At 40.3% G+C, this 26,218-nt stretch overlaps 1 protein-coding gene across 3 annotated transcripts in view; it reads right to left on the bottom strand.

Annotated features, from left to right (window-relative positions):
• Positions 1-1,339: 1,339 nt before the first annotated feature.
• The window catches only part of LOC121695507 (putative HLA class I histocompatibility antigen, alpha chain H), a 32,672-nt gene continuing 7,793 nt past the window's right edge, over positions 1,340-26,218 (bottom strand). For 2 of the 3 annotated variants that reach the window (XM_042076412.1, XM_042076411.1), the window contains exons 2-8: positions 24,230-24,490; positions 4,245-4,523; positions 3,650-3,922; positions 2,620-2,709; positions 2,461-2,478; positions 2,112-2,148; positions 1,340-1,941 (exon numbers count right to left, since the gene is read on the bottom strand). In XM_042076412.1, coding sequence (XP_041932346.1) covers positions 1,935-1,941; positions 2,112-2,148; positions 2,461-2,478; positions 2,620-2,709; positions 3,650-3,922; positions 4,245-4,523; positions 24,230-24,490 — 965 coding nt within the window. In that variant the 3' untranslated portion in view covers positions 1,340-1,934. The remainder of the gene's footprint in view (positions 1,942-2,111; positions 2,149-2,460; positions 2,479-2,619; positions 2,710-3,649; positions 3,923-4,244; positions 4,524-24,229; positions 24,491-26,218) is intronic. The other variant, XM_042076413.1, reaches the window with a different exon arrangement.

Here is a 26,218-nt window from a genome sequence, read left to right as displayed (position 1 = left end):
AATGGTCTTTGGAGGAGCACAGCGGCCAGGGGGTAACATAAGCCTTTATGAGAGCTTTTACTTAAGTGGTGCAGACCGATCAATCACTTTGTATGCAAGCATTAGTGACTTGAATTTGATGTGGGCAGCTAAGGGAAGCCAGCGGAGCTCAATGAACAACGGGGTAACGTGCCCTTTTTGATTGGTTGAAGACCAACTATTCCAGAACATTTGGTTGCGATTGGTGGCGGAGGTTTGGTAAAATGATAATGAATCGTGTTGAGGTGCAGGTGTAGGAAAAACAAAAATTGTGTTTAGACTGAGACTATTTTACAATTATTTTGCGCCACTACCACACCAGATCAAACATTTCTTGTTGTGAGCGTAAGAATTAACCATTACAGAATAATTACATGGTTCCCACTAATCCTGGAAAATAGTTGACCAAAATCATTTCAATTACAATTTTTCTTTGGCAGAGGAATGGACTACTAGGCTATCAGAGCTCCCTAAAAATGGACAACATTGTCATCTGAAAGGAAAGTTAAGTTCAGGATCATAGTAATGTTAAAATAGTAATTTATGAAGGAGCGCATTAATAAGCTGTTCTCAATTATGTTGTGGCATTGCTATAAACACATCCCAAAGTCTCATTACATATCTAACACATGGAGGTTGGATGACATTACAAGATATTGGAAGTGGCCTTAATATTGCAAATCGTCAACAGTTTGCAAATTATGTGTGATATGTTTCAGGTATAATTGGAAATCAGCTTAGACGTGCTGTTTTCATCCTGTTACTTGCATCAGTTTTGTATGGGAGAAGGAAAGAGAAAGGGACAGTGTTAGCTTTTTCACCAGAGTGAGTTTGAGCTAGTCTGCAGCAATGAAAACATGGGCGGACGTAGCAGATGGAGACGCCCAGCCTGACTCTTTGGCTGTAGTTTTATTATTGGTACTTCGTAGATGAATCACGGAGGTGACAGTTCGCTCCCTTTACTAGCCTACATATGATGTAAGTGGGATGGGATGGCCATCAGAAATTCCAGAGAGGAACACATTACTGTATGTCATGATGTCTGTTATATCAGTCTTGGGAAAAGTGGAATACAGAGGCATGGATTCTCTGGTGGGTGGCACTTACACCTGGTCACCACCATATGTGGCTTATGCAGTTTTCTCTGTGTGTGGTCATTCTACCGGACAGAAGAAAAAGAAGTGGGCCAGTAGTGTTTGGGCTTTTTTGGGCCTGAAATCGCTGATACAACCTTTAAGGTATTAAGAATAGATATGCATATGCACTGCATTAGAATTGTTGACTGCATTTTTTACACTACATATAACAGACAAGACAGGTCTTCCAATTTGGTAGATTTTATTTTTTGTAATACATTTCCATTGATGACAGCAGTATCTACAATATCAATTTTTAACACAATTCTAAATTTTTATGTTTGTGAATCAAGTCTATATGTAGTCAATCTGGTTATTGACTCATTCAATTGCTGACTGGAAAAAATTGAAAATATGAAAGATGGAAAAAAAAAGTGGATCTTTGTTTCACCCTAGAATCAAGAATTGCCCACTTCCCATCACCAGTTCAAATGGTGAAACAAATATATTAAACACATTGTACAGAGCAATACAAAGCAACAGCACACCAACACAATACAATTAAAGAAACCACAATGCCTACTATTATATTCAAATCAATACTCTTCACACCAATAGAACAGATTTGACTGCACTAGAATCTATTTTGTTTGTACAGCAGTTTGAGAAAAGGATGAGTTATTGCTAAAAACTGGATGAAAGTAAATAGACATAAAATCTTAACATTATACCTAAATCATGGATATAACCATTGTAGGATGTTGCATATAGAGAGAAATCTGTTTGTTGATTTGCATATCCTTCTTCATTGCTCCTCACTCTTCACATTCAGCAGTTACCTCAAGTCCTAAAGAGAAATGACACAAAAGGATATCAGATAAATAAATGTGATCACCACAAAAATGATGGATCACATCTCATAACTGATTACACTGAGGATACACAAACACACAATACTTGTAGGCGCTAAACAGAAGAGCAACATAAGAGCATAAGAACATAAGAGATGAACCATACCGTGCACCGTTGGAGTGATCAGATTCTGAATCGGACTCTGTGAGACATTTGAAGCACATATGAAACAAAACCATGAATCACAACACAAACTAAAACACACATACTTTACAACTGCAACCTTTAAAGCTTATATGTTCTTTTCTAATTCATTTTGATGATAATAAAGAAAAAGGCTTCTCTTCAAATAAATGCAGTATTACTGCATTACAAAGATACAAACATGTAAACAAGAGATTGATGACCAATATTTTATCAAAATATCAAATAAAAGTTATTCTCAGAAGTTTTAACATCTCAAGTTGTCAAAGTTACTTATTGTATCAGTTTTACTGCTGTAGAAGGTACTCACGCTCTGCCTTTTTGTAGCCTGAAAGATACAAGAGAATGTTAAATCATGTCACTGCTGATCGAGAAATTATGGGAGTATATTTGTAAATAAAATAGTTAGAAAATAGAAAACAGTTTAACTTCAAAAACACTGCAAGTACACAAAAGAGATTACTCTCACCTTTCTTCTTCATCATAACAATGGCGACAATCACACCAGTCACGACAGCAACAGCCACAACACAGCCAATGATGATACCAAGGATATTGCCTACAGGGAAAAAGGCTTATGTAAATCACCTCTGCAACAGCACAGCACTAAATACACACATATGACCCTGTACATCCTACAATAAGCCTGGGAATGAATAGCTCACAGGCCTATAAAATGCAGCTACTGAATAATCAATCATTCCCCCTCTCTGTACAGAACAATACTGTGTCCAGTATGAAGACCTTGAAGGAGAACAGCATTGATTTGACAGAATTACAAGATGCATCACAGGGCCTAATCTGAATAAATACTGAATAAATCATACTCTGTAAAACTCGGGAATGTGTTCTGACAGAGGCAGATCAATGTTCTCATGAATTATGTTCCTCCTTATCATGAAAATATTTCCCCAAGTTCTGTTCTATAAACTAGGGTTGCAACTGAAAGTTGCATTTGAATGATCTTATGTTTTTAACATAGGTAAGGTAAGGTATGATAAATGCATACCGTATTTTCCAGACTATAAGTCACACCGGAGTATAAGTCGCACCAGTCAAAAAATGTTTCATGAAGAGGAAAAAAACATATATAAATATATATATGTTGCACCTGAGTCGCATGACCGGCCAAACTATGAAAAAAAAGTACGACTTATAGACCGGAAAATACGGTATATAGCGCATTTTCCAGCACAGAGGCTACTCAAAAACTTCATTTAGATACAAAGACCACATCAATAATAAGTCCATGGGCAATGGTGATGAACTCAACGACAGAAACAATTGAATAGAGAACACGAGAGAGTATCAGGTTGGTAAAGGATATCCTTACGACTGCAATTTGACTGTAGGCACGAGGCTAGAAGCCAGGTTTGGTTCATCATAAGAAATTTCAGGTTACAGAAATTACCTTTATACCCAATTCACTAACACCAAAACAACATGTAGCAGGGCAATGTCTATCAGTAACTGCTGAATTTTGTGGTGTTGGTTCTTACCATCTTCCACAATCAGGGTCTTAAAAGTAGGAGGTCCGCTCTTGTGGGCCACCTCACAGGTGTACTGCCCCTTCTTCATCTCAGGTGACACGGTAAGCACAGCTCTCTTCTGGAAGGTTCCATCCTCATTGGGCAGTGTCTCCCCCACATCCACATCATCCAGCATCTCCTCTCCATCTCTCTTCAAGGTGATCATCACTCCTTCAGGGTAGAAGCCTGTAGCATGGCACATCACTGCAGTGTCCTTCTGGAGGAGAGTGACTTCTGGGCGGACTGGAAGGACAAGGTAGTAATAAGAGAAGAAAAAAGAATGAAAAAGAATAGAAACAATTACAGTAGTAAAAAAATACAAATGCTGGTGATGCAGGAAAAAAAGACACATGGTGTTATGTTTGTCAACATGGAATAACTATTTGTTATTAATACATAATTACTATGTGTGTACATTAATAAAGTAAACATATTTGATTAGATTTTGAAAAGATGTAATCTCTTGGTGGAGGAGATGAGTAATGTGTTTCAACAAAGTGATTGGAATCCTGCCCACTGTACTGCAACTACAACTGCAGTTGTCAGTAGTTGTGTGCTGCTGTACCTTTCCTCTCCAGAGTGCTGCTCCCATACTGCAAATACTTCTTCAGCCAATCAATGCACTCTGTGGTGAAGTAGTTCCTATTATTCTCAAGCCAAGCTCTGTCATTGTCCCACTTGTTCTTTGTGATGAGACTCTCTGGTGTTGAAGCAATGCATCTCAGGTTCTTCAGATCCAGAGTGATAAAGTCCTCTCCATCATAACCAAACTGATTAAATCCATCTGTAGCTTTACTCTCATCATCCCACTGACAGCCGTACATTTTCTGGAAAGTGTGCACACCTTAGGGTGGGATAACAGGAAAGATTTTAGAACACTCAGAATCACACATCTGCTTCAGCACTACCATCATTTGCAACAGTTTCACGTTAATCCAACTCTCATATATACCTATACATAACCACCATCAGCTTGTATCTGCTTCCATGTGTGCATGACCTGCATGCATGTGTATGCATGGCAATCTCAGACACAAAACTCTGAAATGGAAGCAGTTTAAGCCTTAACAAGTCTCATCTCACTGGGTAAAGTCGGTGATGCTGTTTCAGTGCTTTACTAAGTGGCTGTGTGTAGTGCTTCTCTCACTGAGAATTCATTTCACTGCATTAATCATTATCAATACGTACACCCCCAACCACCCACAGTGGTCTTCTGATGAACGTCTGTTGTGTCGACCAGTCATAAACGCTAGGTCTAATTCAAGACTCTTTTCCTCAGTAGTTCCATGTTGGTGGAATGAGTTGCCCAGTGCTCTCCGTTCCTGTGATAGTCTTGGGTCGTTTAAGAGGGGTCTAAAGGCATATCTGTTCAACATGCACTTAGTTCTTTAAGCGCTTCCTATGGTTTGTATAATACTGTTTTATTTCCATTAGGCTGTTGATTAATTTGACATTATTGTTTATTATTGATATTCTCCTTAATGTAGTCTTACCATGTTATTGTTTTTTATATTATTGATTGAATGGACATTATTGTTTATTACTGCTTTTCCCCCCTCATTTTCATTGTTTATTTTATTAGGCTATTGATTGAATTGACATTGTTGTTTAATATTGCTATTCTCCTTATTATAGTTTGACCAACATTCCTGTTATAACAAATTTACATTCCTATAAATTTGAAATATTATATTGTTTTTGTATTTGTATGTCGCTTTGGACAAAAGCATCTGCCAAATCCTGTAACCATAACCATAACCATTAGTGTGTGTGTGTGAGTAAGTTAACAGTGATGTGGTGGAGGGAAACAGGGTTTTGTTCAGGGATTACAGTTGTGAGGGGTTGGTAGATGTTATAGAAATGAGTGGTGTTGAGAGACTACAGTGATGAAATGTATGTGATAAATCCACCACGCACTGGCAGCAAAATGGCTTTGCCAACACATTCTAAGTGGAACTGTCACTTTTCCCTGCACAGTCACCAAAATCTTCAACTGACAAGCATTTGATAAATAATGGATGTTTGAGCGGCGCCAACAAAAATGCATCTGAATTCTAATGGACTGGGTGGCAGCGAAAGGGTTTGTTTCTGGTGTGCAGGGGTTGAATTGAAAACAATGGAATCTAAATATGAGGCATGCAACAACGAAATGAGTCCAGTGTTGCGGAAATCCATTTTGAGATATTTAATGAAAAGAGGGTCGAACAATGACAAAATTATGCATTTTCTAATTTCTCACATTCCTTTACCTCTTCTCCATCACTCATAGATTATGTATAATGACCTAGAAATATGTGTAGGCTGCACATTAAATTTTGGATAACAAAATACGTTTTTCTACCTCGTTAAGATGCTTATTGTGTGAGAACAGGAACGTTTCCGTTTTCTTTGGTCTGATAACTTCGTATTTTGGCTTTTGGGCTCTATAAGAAATCATCATAAATATGCTATTCACTAGTAATTATTCTGAAGATAATTTCTATTTTAGCAAAGAGATTTAGGAGGAGCAACAGCAACCTAACCTACATACGCAAGAACCTAAACATACAGTTGTTGCTGACCAGATTCCCAGAGATTTCAGAGATTGCACCCGATTGGTCCAATTCAATATGTTTTGGAGTTGGTTTGGCGGCCTATTTAAAAACAAAAACATTTGGCTATGCATTAAGCATTAGGCTATTGATGTCCTGTTCGTCTTCAGAAGTTGATCGAACATTATAGGCTACCTCACAAATTGGGCTATAGTTAACTACGAATGCCTCCCAAGTTTTACCGGCTGCTTGAATTGAGCAGACGCTGCGCTGTGTAGTTTAGATCTTTTCGGATTCTGAAGCAATTCAATCTTTGGCTATGGATTTCTTTGGAGAACGTACAACAGAGATTGACAGCAACAACACTGCGGCTATTTTAATTCCAAAGGCAAAGGGAACTTTATCAGGATGCATAGTCTTGTGGTGATTGGCTGAGAGGAAATATACATAATATGCTCATTTACACTTCACAAACTTTAAAGCTGATTTTCTCAAAACTTGTTCTTTTTCTGAGATGAGGATAGCTTTCACATTTTGGCCAATATCTCTGGGTTGGCTAAACAGAATTGAACAAATGGCCCTTGTTTTAAACCCTAAGGTCTGTAGATTATGAATGTCCATTAAACCCATTTTTTTATTTTGTCGAACTGGACTCATTTCAACGTGGCACGCCCCATATATGAACATCTGGTGCCTGTGTGTAGTGGGTAATGTATCTGGAGGCTATTATACCAGTGGTATAATAAGTGGGATGGTAAAATGGAGCAATGGTGTGAAGAGTGACAATGCTGTGTGTGCGTATGGGGATATCAGTGACATGCTGAGGAAACACAGCAGTATGCAGTGATGCTGTTGAAGACTCCAGTAATTATGTTGTGATGTGACTCCAGCAGTGAACCAGTGTGTCTGTGTGTGTGACTACAGTCCCTTTTACACCATTAAGGTTCTTTATCTCTGAGTAACCATCAACATTTAGAGCACCCAGGTTACACTTTCCCCTTTACATGAAGCCTGACAGATTCTCCACTGTGTAGTCCTCCTGCAGAGTGAATTCATTCTATGAACTGGACTATATCACATCACATCCCAATTATTAGCATACTTTTAGATTAGGACTATATGTGTAATATATTGAGTATATGGCAGATACTTAGTTTGAAAGTGCATGCAATATATCATACATCTACAGCTTATCTTTTTTATCCACTGCATAATCATTTCACTCTCTTAAAATTCATAATCATCATTTCACTCTCTTAAAATTCAGTTGGGTTCTATAGAATTAGAATTTAAAAAAGAAATTATAATAAATCACCACATTTAGTAATAGTGGAGAACTGTTTATTCTCACAATTCACATGGGTGGCTGGTATTGTGTGACTGTTTGGCAGGAGGTGTAACAGGAATGATCTCTAATCTAATGAAACTCTGTCCCTGTGCCAGTCTAACAGTCACAGAGCACTATGAGAGTCTAAGAGCTGCATCACACAGGGTCCTGTCTGACTGTTGGGCTCAGTGTCGTCCCTCAGCCCAGTGTGATGCTGTGCAGGGCAGGTGAGGAGCCCCTAGTTACAGCTGGGCCTTCAGGGGCCTCACATGCTGAGGCTCCATCTCTCCCTCTGCTGTTAATCTGATTCATGATCTACTGTTGGGGTTCTCTGCTCTACGTTCTGTTTGTCTGTTTTCCTCACAGCTTCCTCCTCAAGCCTAAAGGCACAGAGAGAAATGGAGGAGGTGGGTTTGCACACTAAACCCCTAATCAGCCCCTTCATTCAGACGACCCCGTCCTCTCATCTCCCTGCACTAGCCTGTGTGTGTGTGTGTGTGTGTGTGTTTGAGATTAACAGTGATGCAGAGGGGGGTGCGGTGGTGTGTGCTGGGTGTTAAGAGTGTTGAGTTGGGATGACAGCGGAAAGGGCTAGAGTTGGGTTTTTAGTGGTGTGTTGAGTGGTTACAGTGATGTGTTGTGTGCTGTAGGTGGGACTGGGTGCTGATGGTGATACGCTGGGGAGGGCAGAGCTGTAGGGTGACGACGGTGTGGATGGGGGCATCAGTGGACTGTTGGGGAAAAACAGCGGTGGGAAGTCAAGATGCTGAAGATAGATCTTAATATCAGGCTAGTGGACCAAATGTATCACGCTGCAATGTGTTCCTGTGTGGTCCATTTTAATCTATTTTTTGTTCTACATATTCAAGTGAGCACCAGGGCTTCCCTACCCCCGTTATATAACCCCTATTATTATCACATTTTTATTATTATCATAAATATGGATGATCTGTCTAATATATTAAGAAACTGACAAAATCTGATAAAGCTTGTGTTGATTTTAGAAGGTTAATAAGCATTAATTGTGAAAAGATCCACCCTCTTTGGGGTTGAAGGCTAATGTAGTGTAATGGTTTTGTGCCGAGAACAACATTCTGTCAGGCGGGTGCGTATTGGAGGTAGCTCCCATGTTATTGTGTATATTTAACCAGGTGTGTGTGTGAGAGAGAGATAGATAGAGAGTGAGAGAAAGAGAGTTTGTGTGTTTGTGTGTGTAATGCACTTCCTTGTGTGTCCCCCCCCTCTGTCCCCCTGAGAGGCAGCAGCCTCATGCTGATGTCAGTGTGAGTGAGAGAGCAACTGGTGCTGGAGGCCCTGGGTGTGGCAGACGCTCCACTGGCCCTGTGTGTTAGGAGTGTGTCTATATGAGGGGGTCAGGGGAATGTCTAACTGAGTGTTCTATAAGTGAGATGGACACAGGGAGCCTCTATTGGCTCTATGTGTGTGTACGTGGTGAGAGTGCGTGTTTGCGAATGTGTCGTCTCTCCTATCTCTCCCCGCTCCTGAGGACTGACTGGAGACTCACTGTGTGTGTGCGTTTGTGTACATGAATGCGAGTATGTATACGTGTTTGTGTCAGCGTGTGGGTGAACGGGCACTACTACTTCCTCTATGCTATGCATATACGAGTCATTAAATAGCGACTATCAGAGTGCTTCTTTTTGTATGCTGGCACACATGTATCATAAAGGTGCTAAACTATCATCATTGCCCTTTCATGTGTGGTCCTGTGTGGATGGAGACAACTCTGCTGTGTGACTCAATATGGGTTTTGGTTATGATTTAACCCTGCTCAGTTTTAACACTGTGGAAAGATTGTGTCTCTGTGTTTGGAAGTCTACTAACTCTCTACTGTATGTACAGTAAAGGGTCTGTATGGCCCATTTGCTTTACTTTTGTGTGTGTGTGTGTGTGTGTGTGTGTGTGTGTGTGTGTGTGTGTGTGTGTGTGTGTGTGTACTGTATCTGTGTTTGATAGACAACACTGATTCTTAGTGTGTGTGGATGAGTCCATCTTGGCTCTTTATTCATCATCTCAGTGAATCTATGCTGGTCATCAGTGAATGTGTGTGTGAGCACCTCGTGTTTGAATGTGTGTGTGAGCACCTCTCCACTCTCCATTCTAACAACACCTCTCCCTCTCTGTGAAACTGTGTTCACAACACTGTGTTGGGGCTATGTGTGCTGTCTCTCTCGTTTGTGTTTGCATGCATCTGTGTGAGTATGAGCGACTCAAAAGGTGGTGTGTGTGTCTGTACGTGTGTGTGTGAGTGAGATAGAGAGAGAGACTGTCTCTCTATTATCATGCTCAGAGCAGCAAAGGCAGATCTCTCTGGCCCTTTGTGTGTGTATGTTTAGGTGGGTGTTATTATATGTGTACATATACTGTATGTATATGCTTGTGTATGTGTGTGTATACATGTGTGTCCATATGTAAGCATGTATGTGTAGGCTTTGTGTGTGTGTGAGTGTCAAATCGCCAGCTGGAGTCTTGTCCCAGCCTGAGATACAGAGCCGAGATAAGAGCAGACACGGACCAGCAGCAGCTCACACACCAGGAGACTGCAGTCATCTCCAGACAGAAGTGTGTGTGTGTGTGTGTGCACGCATGTGTGCTTTTCTGTATTATCTAATGTAATGTGTCTATGGTTTGTCAAAAATGAATAGATTTGAAAGACAAAGAGAGATAAAGAGACAGCGAGAGAGATGGAACAAACAGTATGAATGGGACGTGTACAGAAGATGATGGGTAGGTAGAGGGAGAGGAAAAGTGGAAGAGGAGAGAGAACAGACGCCGGGGCGATGTATGTGTGTGTCGTTATACGAATCCTTTGTATCCTATGTGTAAATAGGAGAGTGTGTGCATGTGAGTGTGTGTATGTGTGTGTACCACCCCTCCTGAGCTCAATCCTCAATCACTACATAGGAAAGTTGCTTCATACTGACTTAACTGAGGGGAGTAGTTGTGAGTCCACTATGTGAGTGTGTATTTGAGTGAGAGAAAGACAGATTCTCTAATGGCCTCCTGTAAGGGTGCGAGTGTGTGTGTGACATCAAGAGGATGAGAGAGTCCCTGAAAAACACTCTACACAAACACCTGTATGTGTGAGAGCCGGTGTTCTAGCATTTCATGCTAAAGTCTCTGAACTGACCTTCTTTATATAGTGTGTGTATCTACATGGGACAGGCATTTGGTGCTAATGCTGTGTGTGTGCGCAAGACTTGTCTTATCACTTCTGTTTTGTGTGGACTGGCCCTGAGTGTGCTCATCTCTCCCCTCTGAGACCCCTCTCTACACCAGACTACTCTACTAAACTCTGATTAAAGTGGAACATTCTGTGTGCTGCAGCTCTCTTCACTAAGACTCCAGCTCTGTTTAGTGTAAGACCTTCCCAGTACAGACACATGCACTTAGATGTATAGGGGTTAGGAAACAGTATTACTCACACTTAACATAGTACAACTATTTCAGCTATTTTTCCCGTGGGGATTCATTATTTATAGATTCACTTGTTTATTTGTCTTGTGCTATGGTTGTTCTTGTTTCTCCTTCCTCCGCCATGACACAACAGCATTTCTTGAATTGTGAATCAGAAGGACAAACTGAAGTAACAATGTTACTTAGTATCATGAACATTTCTTCCTGTTTAATCTCTGGCTGCATCAGTGTATTTACACACTAAGGGTTAGTGGTGGGTTGTTAGTGATGTGTTTAGGAGGTAACAGTGATGTGTTGTGGTGTGCTGTAGATGGGACTTGGTGTTAATGGTGGTTAATGCTGGAGAGAGCAGAGCTGTGATGATGGTGTGCATGAGTGTGGATGGGGCATCGTCAGTGGACTGTTGGGGAAACACAGCAGTGGGCGGTCAAGCTGCTGAAGACAGTGGAAGACAGATCGGGTAATCTGGCCTTATCTGCAGTGATAATGTACTATGCTTCAGTGTGTTACTGTGTGGTCCATTTTAATCTACTTTTTTCCCCTGCATTTTAATCTACTTTTTTCCCCTGCAATATCTAAGCTCCCTACTCTCCTAACCACTATGACTATCACATTCTAATTACTATCATTACTTTGGATTATCTGTCTAATGTACTGAGAAACTGACTAAATCTGATAGAGCTTGTGCTGCTTTTAGAAAGTTTATATGCATTACTACTTTCTAATGTGTGATACAGGAAGTATGTAATGAGGGATACACTGGTTAGGTCTATTATTACTACACAGATCCTTTAGTTCCAGACACCTAGCAGATGGCCAGTTTGGTCCATCTGAATGTATTGAGGTGTTAAGAGCTGCATCACACAGGGTCCTGTCTGACTGTTGGGCTCAGTGTCGTCCCTCAGTCCAGTGTGATGCTGTGCAGGGCAGGTGAGGAGCCCCTAGTTACAGCTGGGCCTTCAGGGGCCTCACATGCTGAGGCTCCATCTCTCCCTCTGCTGTTAATCTGATTCATGATCTACTGTTGGGGTTCTCTGCTCTACGTTCTGTTTGTCTGTTTTCCTCACAGCTTCCTCCTCAAGCCTAAAGGCACAGAGAGAAATGGAGGAGGTGGGTTTGCACACTAAACCCCTAATCAGCCCCTTCATTCAGACGACCCCGTCCTCTCATCTCCCTGCATTAGCCTGTGTGTATGTGTGTGTGTGTGTGTGTGTGTGTGTGTGTGTGTGTGTGTGTGTCTTTGTGATTAATAGTGATGCAGTGGGGGGTGCAGTGGTGTGTGCTTGGGGGTAAGAGTGTTGAGTTGGGATGACAGTGGTGAGGGTTAGTGGTGTGATTTTAGTGGCGTGTTAAGAGGTAACAATGATGTGTTGTAGTGTGTATGGCTGCTAATGGTGGTATGCTGGGGAGAACAGTTGTATGGTGAAGACAATGGTGTGTGTGTGGATGTGGTCATCAATGGACTGTTGGAGAAATACAACAGTGGGCAATGAAGCTGCTGCATATAGATGTTCATATCCGGCAATCTGGCCTTAACTGCAGCGATACTATACCGTGGTCCAGTGTGTTACTGTGTGGTCCATTTTAATCTACTTTTTTCTGTATCTCCTTGTGGCCACCTGAACTTATCTACTCCCCTTATAACCCCTATGATTATCACATTATAATTACTTTCATTATACTTTGGATTATCTGTATAATATATTGAGTAACTGACCAAATCTGATAGAGCATGTATTGCTTTTAGAAAGTCATGAACATTATTTCTTTCTAATGTGAGATACAGGAAGAATGTAATGAGGTATACTGGTTATTATTACTGTACAGTTCCTTTAGTTCCAGACACCTAGCGCAAGGCCAGTTTGGTCCATCTGAATGTATTGAGGTGTTAAGAGCTGCATCACACAGGGTCCTGTCTGACTGTTGGGCTCAGTGTCGTCCCTCAGCCCAGTGTGATGCTGTGCAGGGCAGGTGAGGAGCCCCTAGTTACAGCTGGGCCTTCAGGGGCCTCACATGCTGAGGCTCCATCTCTCCCTCTGCTGCTAATCTGATTCATGATCTACTGTTGGGGTTCTCTGCTCTACGTTCTGTTTGTCTGTTTTCCTCACAGCTTCCTCCTCAAGCCTAAAGGCACAGAGAGAAATGGAGGAGGTGGGTTTGCACACTAAACCCCTAATCAGCCCCTTCATTCAGACGACCCCGTCCTCTCATCTCCCTGCACTAGCCTGTGTGTGTGTGTGTGTGTGTGTGTGAGTGATTAACAGTGATGCAGTAGGGGGTGCAGTGAAGTGTGCTGGGGGGTAACAGTGTTGAGTTGGGATGTCAGTGGTGAGGGTTAGGGTAGGCTTTTTAGTGGCGTGTTGAGTGGTAACAGTGATGTGTTTGGCTGCTAATGGTGATATGATGGGAAGAGCAGAGTTGTGTGGAGACAATGGTGTGTGTGTGTGTGTGGATGGATAGGGGCATCAGTGGACAATTGGAGAAACACAGCAGTGGGCAGTCTATTCGACTGTGACATGGTTGTACTGTGTCAACATGAACAACTTATGTTTTAACTTGCTTGTACATATGTAAAGTGTGTTTTTCACTGCTGCTACTCCAGCTTCCTCAAGCACAATTATCACGAGTTTGAAAATGCTCCCTCCCCTCCCATAGGCAAGATGGCGTCCGTTGAGGGCAAAAAGTCGTTGCACACTCAACTTTTTGACCGTTATGAGTGCACCATCCGGGAACTAGCAGTGCACTTTGTGTCATTGGAATTTTCAGTGTGAACACACTCATGCACTCAAATTAGGTATTGTAAGTACAGAAGTACGCCATGAGACACAATGCTCGTCTTTGTTTTCATTGTCTTTTGTGTGCATTGTAAAGCAACCCTGGGTTTGTGAAAGGTGCAAAGAAACAACTTATTTATTATTCCATTGCAGCGAATCAAATGAACCAAAGGCAGGCCTTATTAGGCTAGGTGAACTTGGCTACTAAACGGAAGACTTTCTGTGGCCCATCTGTAAACAATTCTGGGTCTTAAATTTTAGTAGAATGTTTGCCATTTCCGTGCTATTGGTCTATGCATTTCCATGTTTGCATTGCACTGCTATACCATTTGACTGTGGCGCGCAATTTTACACACGGGGCGCACCTTAAAACAGTGTTTACCCAAATTCAACCCTTCCCATAACGTGTAAGGTATATTGTGCTTGCTAGTTTGATTACAGTAGTTTCTTTTAACTTGTCGGCCAGCCAGCCAATATAAGCCTATATAAAATGGAGAGTGACGCCAGCAGTCGAAATAGCTGTACCCCCCGAAGCTCACGGTATAATTCGAACACTGGTGGCGGGGCGTCACAAAATAAAAACCGGCTGCCACACATTAATCTTCTATGTTGTAGGCTACTATTTAAATTAAAGATAAGATAAAATCCTTTCATTGAGCTGCGCTTTTAATGCACGCAGCCTTTTCTTGCCCCGCCCTCTCTCGTAACGAGCCCGCTGCCCCTCCTCTGCATGTGCATTTAACAAAACATTAACGATTGTTGAAGGATTGTTGTTGCCACATAGAATTATTGCATTAGAAGATGACGGGCTAAATTGCTATTAAATCCACTTAGCATCGTGACAATGCTGTTGACTGCTGCATTAAAGTTAACTCTGCTAAGGTCTTAGGCTATCACAACATAGTACATTGAGGAGACTAAACTAAGTTAAGTTATGCAATCAAGCAGTATCTCAAAGCTAACGTTAGAATACTGTTCTTGTCCCAAGGAGAAGTACGAACCTTTATTTTAGCTAACTACATGGAAAACTATGGGGGGTTTTTCCTGCCATTAATAAAATTAAAATGAAAACAGTGAAATTAAAATGAAAAACTCGTTTTGCCATTTAATTTTCAGTGCAATTATCCTTTCTGAGAGTTTAGTTGACCATTCTGAGAGTTTAGTTGAAACTGTGTGGTTAATGGTGAAGTAAGAAAACATAAACAGATACGATCTGAAACAATACCTTACTAATCAAACGGGGATCGAACCACATTTGAGCAGCCTGGGCTACCGTGTAAAAAACACCCTCACTAACCACTACACCATCATAGTTAAAAAGAGAAAGAGAAGAGAATACAGAATAAGAGAAAGCTACACTGTTAATTGAACGCGCGGGCACGCCTACCGACACCGGTGAAATGCACCGAAGGTTCACTTAACTTTGGTCACATGACATAGGGATTTTGAACGATGTTTCGAAGCAGTGATCACAGACATACATCTCATTAACAATGCAGCTCATTTGCATGTTGTGAACTTGAAAATGAAAATGAAAATCGAGAAATGGAAAATAAATCGCAAGCAGGTGTCAGTTTTCATTTTATTTATCATTTTGGCATACATTGTGCGCATTGTCAGGAAAAGGCAAAGTCAAAGTGAAGTTTGCATTTTCATTTTCCAACTAACATTTTCATTTTTGGCAGTAATATACCAGGATGGTAATGAAAATGAAATGACAAATAGACGTTTTCAATTTATTTTTATTTTTGTCACAAATGTATCGTGTTTATCAGGAAAATTAAAAGCCAAATGTATATATTTCATTTTATTTTTAAATTTGGCAGGATAATTGCACTGACACTTTGAAAATTAAATGGCAAAACGAGTTTTTCATTTTAATTTCACTGTTTTGATTTTAATTTTATTAATGGCAGGAAAAACCCCCCATAGAAAACTCCATGAATTGCATCCGCATTTTAGCAGCCTTTTAACTGTGTTACAATTGCAAGGGTTCCCTCACAAACGTCTTAAAGTGACAGGCACTCAATTAGACCTATACGCTACCAAGACAGTCTTAACACCCCCCATGTAAATGCAATGGATTGTTATCCCTGTGCTTCTTATTATTCTGCTTCTTCTCATTCTTCTTCCGACCACATTAATACCGCTGAAACCGCTGAAGCGTTTGATGTCATTCAAACACGCTTACAAAGCTCTTGAAACGAAACGGAGTGCAGCGTAATTTTCCAATTTGTAAACTTTATACTTTTTGAGATATTTACGACAAAAAGCAAATAAAAACTCTCATAGACTTAACATTGAGAGCGCTCTTGGCAGCAACTTTGCATTGTAACGTGTCTGCTAATTAAACTCCAGCTGAAACACATCAAACAACGCTCTCCAAGCAATCTTCAAATGAGCCGTGAATCTTATCGTCTGCTCGTCTTTGAGGCACTCAAATGACAGTCAAGGTAAGTGTTCCCGTTCAGGGTTTAAGTCATTTATGTCGTCAAGCATTATATGAATAAAAAATGGTAAGTGGTAGCGAAGTATCTAGTGAATTGTTAGCAGCATCTAACTGAGCTAGCATCTAACTACGGGAGCGTACCTATGTTCCCCGGGTCCTATGTTCCCCGCCTTGTATCTGACCACGGAAATTGCATGGGATATGCTTGCGAGTGCACATTTCGTGCACAAATGGTAGCAAAGTGTATTTTTCTGTCAATGTTGCTTGCCGTATCACACCAGGTAGACCTACACATACGCGCACGGTGCAATATTGACACAAGCCAGAAGGGCGATTTTCCTAACTTCCACGTTGAGTATAGCGGAGTAAAAGAATAGATGAAGAACATTTTTTATAACATAGGCCTACAATGGTTTTACTTGTGTAGTGCTTCTTTACTGGATATAACGAGTTCAAAGTTAACATTCTAGGTAACTTCGCATTGTCCGCTTCAGCACTAAATTGAGGACAGCAACACACACGAGCTGCACTTCTCACAGAAGAAACGCGCTACAACTACATGCCTTTTTAAGTTGATATTTAATTGGTTTGTTTTATTCATTTTTCCGTTCGCTGGCACGCTGCAGGGGGGGACTGCGCGTTGCTCCGAAGCCCCTTTGGTCTGACTCGTCAATAATCCAAAAATGTCCCTTTGGGTCTACAGCCCAGTATAGTTTGATATCTCTTTGTTCCATTAAAATTAATCCCATTCTTCCGACAGCTCAACCAAAGGCTATTTTAGATCAACTCCTTCACCTCTTGTACAGTAAGAATCAACAATGAGATGCCAAGTGCAAAGACAATGACAAGCTTGGGACTGAAGCCATGCAGACTCGGCTAGATTTAAACACAGCAGGCCGTTGCAGCAAGACAGTGAGCCAATCCTAATATCATAGGAAAACAGGTGGGGCTGTGTCATTAGGCTGATTGCCACCAGACACCAGCTACTGTTACATACAAGACTTAAGTGTCTCAATTAAATCAATTAAACGTGACTATATCGCACTGGGCTCCGCACTGCGCCTCTGTGCAAAGAATTTCAGTTCGCGGCGCCCCCTCTTCCTTCCCTCCTTCCCTCATCACAAACAAAGTGTTTTCCACCAAAAGCTGTCACCGGTCCGCACGTCTGTTGTAACTGTGTTGACTGAAGGGATTGTGTGTTTCTGGTTAAATAAAATGGATATATGTGAGTGTGTGTATATGTGAATATTTTCCTTATTTATTGATGTCATAAGCATGCTTTATAGGTAGCCTAAGTTAAGTTTATGCTAACATAGCCTAGCATTATTAACTTAAACTCGTCTCTCTTAGCATCTGTTGAACCTTCTTTTCATCTTCTGAAATTATCGATGCGCATTAAACCACATATAAGTCAAGCAGACAATTAACCCTTTAGGCGCCAGAGGTTTTTTTCCGAAACGATACATTTTGACATCTTCATTTCAAAAGGCTATATCTTAAAAGTGATAAGAGATAGAGACTTTCTGTAAATTAGAGAAATATTAAGGATGACCCAAAGTTTATGTAGAGATTAAATGTTTATATCTAATTTGCATATTATGACGTCATATGGTGGCGGCCATCTTGGATTATAGAATTTTCATGAAAAGTTGCATGTTTGAATGATAAAATGCACCACTTCTTTCCCCCCAAAATGTCCCTCACCTTCTGTATGCTATATTGCACAATACTGAATGCTCAGGTAAATAGTAAGTAGTGAACAAACTGTGTAAATCATTACTAATAAATGGCAGAAACAAACCAAATGCATGTAGCGGTAGACTGGCCTTTTGCTGTAGAGATTTTCCATTTACTACATACAGTAGGCACTCTGATTCCATGTATGGGGCACATATATATTATTCAGATGACACACAAACACAAGTAGACAAGACCTGTTTAGTTCAAAAGCTCATTTGCCACGGCAAGGCACAGATCAGGAGTGAGATGACGAGACAAGACAAGAGACAATGTTAGTATTTTTTTTCTTTTTGTTGTTTTTGTTGATGTTTTTTTGTTTTTTTTTTCTTAGCTGACAAAGACACACACATCACAAGGACATGAACACACAAAAAGGAACACATAGTGTACTGTATGTCCTAAATGATCAGGGAAGTAGATAGCAAATCAACAGTGTAAATCATTACTAAATGGCTGACTTTTTTTTTTATGTAGCAGGCCTTTTGCTGTAGAGATAATGACTCCCTATCCCTATCCATACAGGGCCGGCATTCCCATCATCTTGTGATAGACTATGCATGACCTAATGTGTGTGTGTGTGTGTGTGTGGGAGAGGGAGAAAGCGTGTCACCACCTCCACCATGCGAGCAGCATGGCCAGATCTGCCTCGCGCGCGCCGAGTGGAGAGAATTTGCGCAGCTCGGACTAGGCCTACTGTCATTCTCATTGCGACTCCCCACACTGCCACTACGTTCCCCCCTAACTGTCCTATGAGCACTTCGACCTCGTCTAACATACCCAGTGGCATTAGACAAAGGCTCCACCACGTTACTGTCGCCGCGATTGTGGAGAGGCACACGTTCAGAAGACAGAAGCTAGCGCTATGGATATTAGGCTACCTCCAGCCTCGTTCGCCACACCACTAACACCCTGCTAACTTCCCGATGAACACTCCGAACCCGTGAAACATTATTCCCACCAGTGACATTGGGCAAACGATTCAACGTTTGTGCTTGGTGTAAGCTAAACTATGGAGTAAACTCTCACTTTGTCCAGCTGCATCATTGCAAGGCAGGGACGCATCTGAAGCCTCACTAAACTAATCACCGTCATTTTCTGAAGGCAGATATTCCCCTTCAGAATCAGGGTCCGTGAATAGAAGACCCAACACTTCATTTCAGGTAAACTTTTTTGATGCCATTAGACGATAATCTAATGCAAATACTCGCTGACGTTGACAATATCGCTCTGACAAAGTGGCTCACACGCACACTAGCTCCGGTATTTCATGCACTGATTCAATGCGCTGTAGCTAGAAAGTTTTGTTTAAAGCGTGTCCTTTTTTCGACTCGGGGATGACGTATGACATGTCTGCCATCTAGTGGAGTGGAAGTCGAACGAAATATGACACCCTATTTGACTAAATCGGCCGTTTTATTCAGTACCGCATCTTGTCGACTATAGTCGACTGTGGCGCCTAGAGGGTTAAATCAATTAAACGTGACTATATCACACTGGGCTCCGCAATGCGCCTCTGTGGTGCAAAGAACTTCAGTTCGCGGCGCCCCCTCTCCTTCCCTCATAACAAACAAAGTGTGGGCACGGAAAAAAGCGGTAGCGGGGAACATAGGACCCGGGGAACATAGGGATGACCACCTAACGACTAATCGAACTGTTAATTCTATGTAAACACTATAGCCTATTTAACATTAGCATCCTCCGTTTGTCATGACTAACTGCCTCTTTCTGGCATCTTCGGCTGGCTGTGACTCACTGTGAAAGTCAGTTAGACTTTAGCTAACACTAGCAAAATATAGACATAATTCAGTCAGTCCCTCCAGGAATTTGCGATGATTAACAATTAACGCAAATTCAGCAAATCCTCGTGAATTCTGGGCGACCTCGCAATTTTGTCCAAACACTGCAACTTTTTCGCAAATTCGACCAATCATCATGGTTTCCACGTGAAATTTCACCTACCACAACAGTCCCTCGCACAGAATATTGAGTCATGCCACACTCACACTTCTGCAGACACCAGAGACTGCCCTATAACTTGTTCACTCCTCTGCAGTTTTGATGACAATAAATAGAATGCTAACATTAATGATCTGCTTTACTTGATCTCTCAACCTGGTGTTGCTAACCTGCCTAAGGCTATGAAAGACAAAGTAAGTTAATTAAGGCCTACTTGGTTTACTGACATTTTTGAGTAGGCTACAATATGCAACCCATTGGCAAACGTTTACACCTGGAGATGTCCTTTTAGCTTGTGTCATGTTTGCTAGCTTGTGGGCTCAGTTTGTGTAGTGCTACCAAAATCATAGAAATTAATAACATTGTAAGACATTTACCTCTTCTATGATCCAAGAATGATTTCATACGAGTTATTTTTTAACATTTATTTTAACTAATGACAGAAAACATTCCGAATTCCATCCACATATCGTAATGCACTATGCAAAAAGTTATTTCCAGTCGTAGCCGTAGCACAGTGAGATGCAAGCATTCCAATCCACTTAGAAAACGCTACTCTCATGCCCTTAAAGTGGCAGGCAGTCAATTAGACTTAAACACCACCAATGTAATAACATTTATAAACTAGACTGCATTTCCGGCGGGAACTGCGAAAGTGTGCTTGCCCTGGTCCGGTCAGCAACGTGAGCAGACAGTGGCATACGCTATGCTGAACCTGGCTTGATCCAGGCATTGTAACGGTGCCTTTCAGTGTTGGAGCAGTGGCAATATCCCAAAAGCTCTAGGAGAGGGCTATTCAACTATTGGCTTGCGGGTTGAATGTGATTCGTTGGATTTTACCTTTGGCCTGCCTTCGAATTTAGCTTCTATGACTGAGATCAAATCAATAAAATAAAATGACAGCAGTGATTGGCTGCAAAAATAAATAATGTCACGTGTCTTGCGCCTCTCAAACTGGGCTATCAGGTAACCTACAGAGGAATTGAAATTATGAAATATGACCAAGGCATTAAAAAGCTACTTGTTTGTCAGGATACTTTTTCACTGATTTATTTAAAAAATATATAAGCTATGAGTGTGAATGTTATATATTCCATCCCACAAATGATGTTTTACTGGTTTATTTGACAAATAATCTATATGGATTTGCTCTATAAAGACCGTATGTCTGTTTGGGATTGTTTTGTGAGCCTGGGGTTGTTTGAGAGCCTATTGATGTAGCCTATCTCAGAATAAAGGAATACTTCATATTACTCTAAACCACCGTCTGTAAATCAACTGTATACTACTGTCTACATTGCACTATATTTCTTGACCTGTCTCTGTATGTTTCATCACCTTTCTATACTTTGCCTCACATTGCAACACAGCTCAGATCTTTGGTTGCTATGAAGGCCAGTCGTTCTAAATGGATGGTTGCTATGGCCAAAGGCCAGTTCTATCTCTGCCGTTGTCAAGCGGGCATATAGTAGAATTCTGATTAACCTTATCTTATTTAAAACATCTCTATTTTACTTATCCCACTTCCATACAGTGGGTCCCATTAAGAAGTGGCCACTTCATTCGCGCTTACCGTGATTCACACAGCAGCATTAATAAATTAATCTGTCACCATATGCCTATGCTTACGTTTGCAAAGAAAACATTTTAATTTGATCCACATGAAACGTTACATTTCATGTACATGTTGACAATGAGTAGGCTAGTTTTGGTTGTTGGTGGTGTTATTGCATGCCTACAATGCAAGTTCCCTCGCGATTGGAAGCTCCTGTAGACAATAGTAGACGCATTTCAAAACATCGCGTTAGGAGTCCTTGACACTTCTTTTAAGCCTTCACAGACGTAGGTGCTACTTTTAGGGCTAAAGTGCTTCGTGAATTACTGTTAGTAAAAAAAAAATAGCAGTCCTAAAGTTACACGTGACGAAGTTACGAGTGCAAGCATCTCCTATCAAATGACCATGGCATTACGCTAAACAACATAAATCCCAATTAGCAACATAGCACTACATCTCCTCCTCCCTATAGCTAGCCACACAAGAAATTAATGGTACTAAATCTCTGCTTAGCATGCTTCTCCGCTTAGCATTCTAATAACAGAAGGGGCACATTTATGTTGACCACTACAACATGACTCATTATGTCTGTAACGTTAACTGTATAAAACACTTACTTTCATAAAGGACGCACACCATCCAGCACATGGAAACCGATATTTTAGGTTCTTGGCCACAAACTCAAAACGTGTCTCTCTGACGCCCTGTTCTAGAATCTTTGCTCTGAAGGCTGTGTTGCTAAGGCAACATCAAATAAACGAAATGATAGTCTTTCAGTATTAAATGTGTACGTGTGATTCCGAATGGATGTGTGTGGTTTGCAATTAGAATAAACAAGAAATAACATTTCCAATAATTTCCCATGATAAATTACATAATATTTGCACCTTCCTTACTTGGGAATCTCACACCGTATTTCAAGTAGGCTACACTAGTGAAATGTAATACAACGTTGCCACCTAGCGTTCAGATAGTTCTAGGCTATTTAACATTAACGTGACATTGATTGTTTATTCTTTCGTCAACTCCATGCTTTTAGCAATCTTTTTATCATAGTACCCTCTTCAATGAGCGATTACCAGCTCGTTTTTGTAACAGAGATAGCTGTTTATTATCCCTAGATTTACAGAAACACCTATTCATATTAATACGTAGCCTATGGAGTGCTGCCGACCACTGTTCATTACGGCCCAGAATGCCTTGCATGTCTTTACAACAAAACAACACAGTAAAACCTAAATGCCCGTAAACATATGCATTTGCATACTTGTAACATTTTTAATAATACTCTCCCATCATGATATTTAACAATAATGAAAAATTTAATTTGAATACCGTCAATGTGAAAACAACTCTATTATGTAAGCTATATATAGCTACTGTTCTCCTTGCTATTTCAGTTCGTAAGTCCATACTATCCCATGGCAGAGCAAGAATTTCATGATTGGGCAAGGTTGCCTGGAGACATTGTGTCTGCTCTGAGACATTGTGCATACATGGAAGGCATTGTGATAGAAGGTGAATGGTGTGAGTTACCAAATACCCATGGGTGGTTTGCCAAATGATGGAAACTTTTAGAATATTTCTTTTTTTTTTTTTTTTTGCCTATGCACCCTCACACTGGAGTCCCCAGTTCATATACAAAATTTGGTATCGATATGTGACAGTGTTCCTGAGATATGGACGACTTCCTGTTTCGGAGCTTCGCCGCCGATTTCGTTTGGCTGTGACGGGCAAACGCTTTCGAAAATCAAAAATCCTTCCGCTAACATTTGTGAGGCTTGGTCCAAGGATAATGTACGTCAAGTTTCGTGGCGTTCGGACCAAATTTGTGACCTGTGAAAATTTAGTTTCGCTTTCTGTTCAATCCAATATGGCGGACGAACGGCACGCCCACCTGACGTCATCTTCGCGACCAACTTACACCGGTACTGACCGGACGTTTTAAAGTTGGAACGGTGTCTCTGTCTCAAAGGGCCTAGGCGCTAGGGCTGACAAAAAATTAGGGAGACGGGAAAAATAATAATAAAACTTAAGAAGAACAATAAGTGTGCTGCTTTGCAAGCACACTTAAAAAGTGTAGTCTAATAGTTTAAATCAATATGACATTACTAGATACTTACAGTAGTTGGCTATTAGTAATTATGCCAGTCACAGAGTATGAATTATTAAAAATATATGAACTTAATATGAATTATAACATATATGAATGTATTGAAACATATGACATGATGCCATCTTATTAGGGGGCTGTCTTTTTTGGACAGTTCTACGAAAGGTTATACTGCTTTGTGAATTACCCCAGTCAAAGTATTTACACAAATAAAATAGGCCTAAAATAGGCCTTTTCTGTAACCCTTACTATTTACCTTTACTTATCCTTTTTAATAAGCATCAAGATGATCAGTGTAATTTTGGTCTTACTAACCTTAATTACCCTCAATTAAAAAATAATTTAAAAAAAATTGCAACTATTTTTGCAATTTTCACTTCCTCTTGTTATTTATTCGCAACAAACAGCTAAAAACACCACAACTTCCATCGCAATTTTTTACAAAAGTTGTCGCGAAATCAGGCATTTGTAGAGGAGGAGCTTGACATGGGCCTACAAACAATGCATTACAATGATAAATATGCACATTTAAGCATTACATCAGATTTGATTAAAAAGGATTTGAACTTGTTACTACCAAGTTGCAACTACTAACTATGAGATAATCCACTGAGCCCCAGAGTTAACAACTTAACTGAGGCTGAAAACTTGCACTAAATGTACTTACCGCCAGTTTGATTGAAGCGTTGCTTTACAATATCTATATTTGCTTTGAAAGACTGTTGGGAACCCAGGCAATTTGCAGTGTTCCTCTCCCAGTACCGAGGGTCTGCAGCTTCGTTAACCCAGTTCTGTTTAGGCACAGCTTGCTTGCTGTTACTGTCATAGTAATAAAACTGGATCCCATCCAGCATTCCAACTGCCACAAACTCAGGGAAGTTGGATATTTCTGTGGAGGCGGTGTAGAAGTACTGTAGGGAGTGGGTCACTAAAAAGACAAGAAAAGTTTATTTATTTATTAATTAATTTAATCAGTGTTAAGATTTTGTTCACTACCTTCAATCTGAAGCCTAATGATCAAAATAAAAAATTACACTCTTTGAATGCCAGAACAAATTTTAATTTCTTATTAATATTCTCATAATTTCTTGCCATAACATTCATGTAATTTCTGCAAATGGTCATGTGATCTTCAGGTGTCCCCCGTACTGTCTATAGGTGTCCTGTGCAGTCAAGATTTCAGAATTGCAATGTGTGTGTGGATTAGGGGTGTCACGATTCTCCAAATCCTCGATTCAATGTAATCTTCGATCTTTTTTAAATATTACTATTAATGCATTCCTTATATGTTATTTACTCTTTTTGGCCTTTTCCTTTTCTGTTTCGGGGGGCTTTTATTTTGAAACCGCTTTTTATTTTGAAACCGTTCCAACCGCAAGGTTGTAATGTAAACAGAACTAACATTAGAGATGTGAACATAGTGAAATGAAACAACACAGAATGATAATTTGATTGTTTCAGCACACTCCGAAGAGACCCAAGGTTAGTGTTCATGGAATATGTACTTATCAATGTGCATTTTAAGCCTTAAAGTAACTTTGGACTGTAACTAGATCACCTTTTCACTTGCTAAGTTGAGTAGGCTAAGTTAGTTTTAATTGACGTGAATGAATGAATACTTCCACACCGGTGATTTCAAATTAGCAAGAGGGGCTTTGATTTCGGTAGGTTGATGTGTATATTTTAACTGGCTGCAGCCTAAAATAAGAGGAGTGTTGAAGCTGCAGTTTGTGCGTGTGTGTTTGTGCGTCTTGGCATACATGCTGGACGTGACATTGGGGGTGTGGCTGCATCGTCGATTCTACTTTTAAGTTCTAAGTTCGAGATTGAAATGTAATTTCGATCGATTTCGATATAAAATTGAATATATAAATTTGAATATATAAAATTGACACCCTTAGTGTGGATGGAGAATGTATTTAAAACCAAATAATGTTTTAAAACATAACTGATGACCTCTTGTGGTCACTATACACAGACAATGTAAATAAAGTTTGTCAGTGGTTTTATCAAGCAGGTCATGCTTCTGGTTGAAAAATAGGCTAGCACTATGGTGCCAAATTTACCTCCAGACACAAGATGCGGCCAACAATTGACTGCTAGGACAGCTGCGATCTTCATATTTCCCTTCCTTATATCTATTACTAATTATAGAGCTGTTGCTTGTTGGAAATCTAGCAAACAACTGGTTACCTTCAAAGACTTCACAGAATTAATAAGGCAGATGCCATGATCCAAAATACAGTTTCCTTGACACGCTCACAGCCAATGACATTTCAGAAACACACTGGTGCAATCTGTGCTATGGCAGAAGTTGCTGCTTACAGTTAATCATCAAAACTGAAACTAAATGTAACAATTTCATGCTCTAACTTAGACTTAATGGAATTGTTAAACTTAAGTGCCATTAGAACAACACTGGCTCAGACATGCATGTAGCTGTGTAAAAATCATCAAGTATCTTGCAATAATGAGAGAAAATAAAGAAATTATAATAAACAAATATGAAAACGCAATCTTTCAAGAGTTTTATAAAGCTTTGAGCATGAATTAATAACATACTTTAAAAATTGCCAAATATATTAATTTCAAATGATACATTTCATGTAATGTCATGTTGCGGTAATTATAATTGTGTGGACTTCTCTCTCATCTC

Source organism: Alosa sapidissima, chromosome 21 (assembly GCF_018492685.1).
Source record: "Alosa sapidissima isolate fAloSap1 chromosome 21, fAloSap1.pri, whole genome shotgun sequence".
Taxonomy (NCBI): domain Eukaryota; kingdom Metazoa; phylum Chordata; class Actinopteri; order Clupeiformes; family Clupeidae; genus Alosa; species Alosa sapidissima.
The sequence above is the reverse complement of the archived record's forward strand: the minus strand, read 5'-3'. Positions and strand labels throughout refer to the sequence as shown.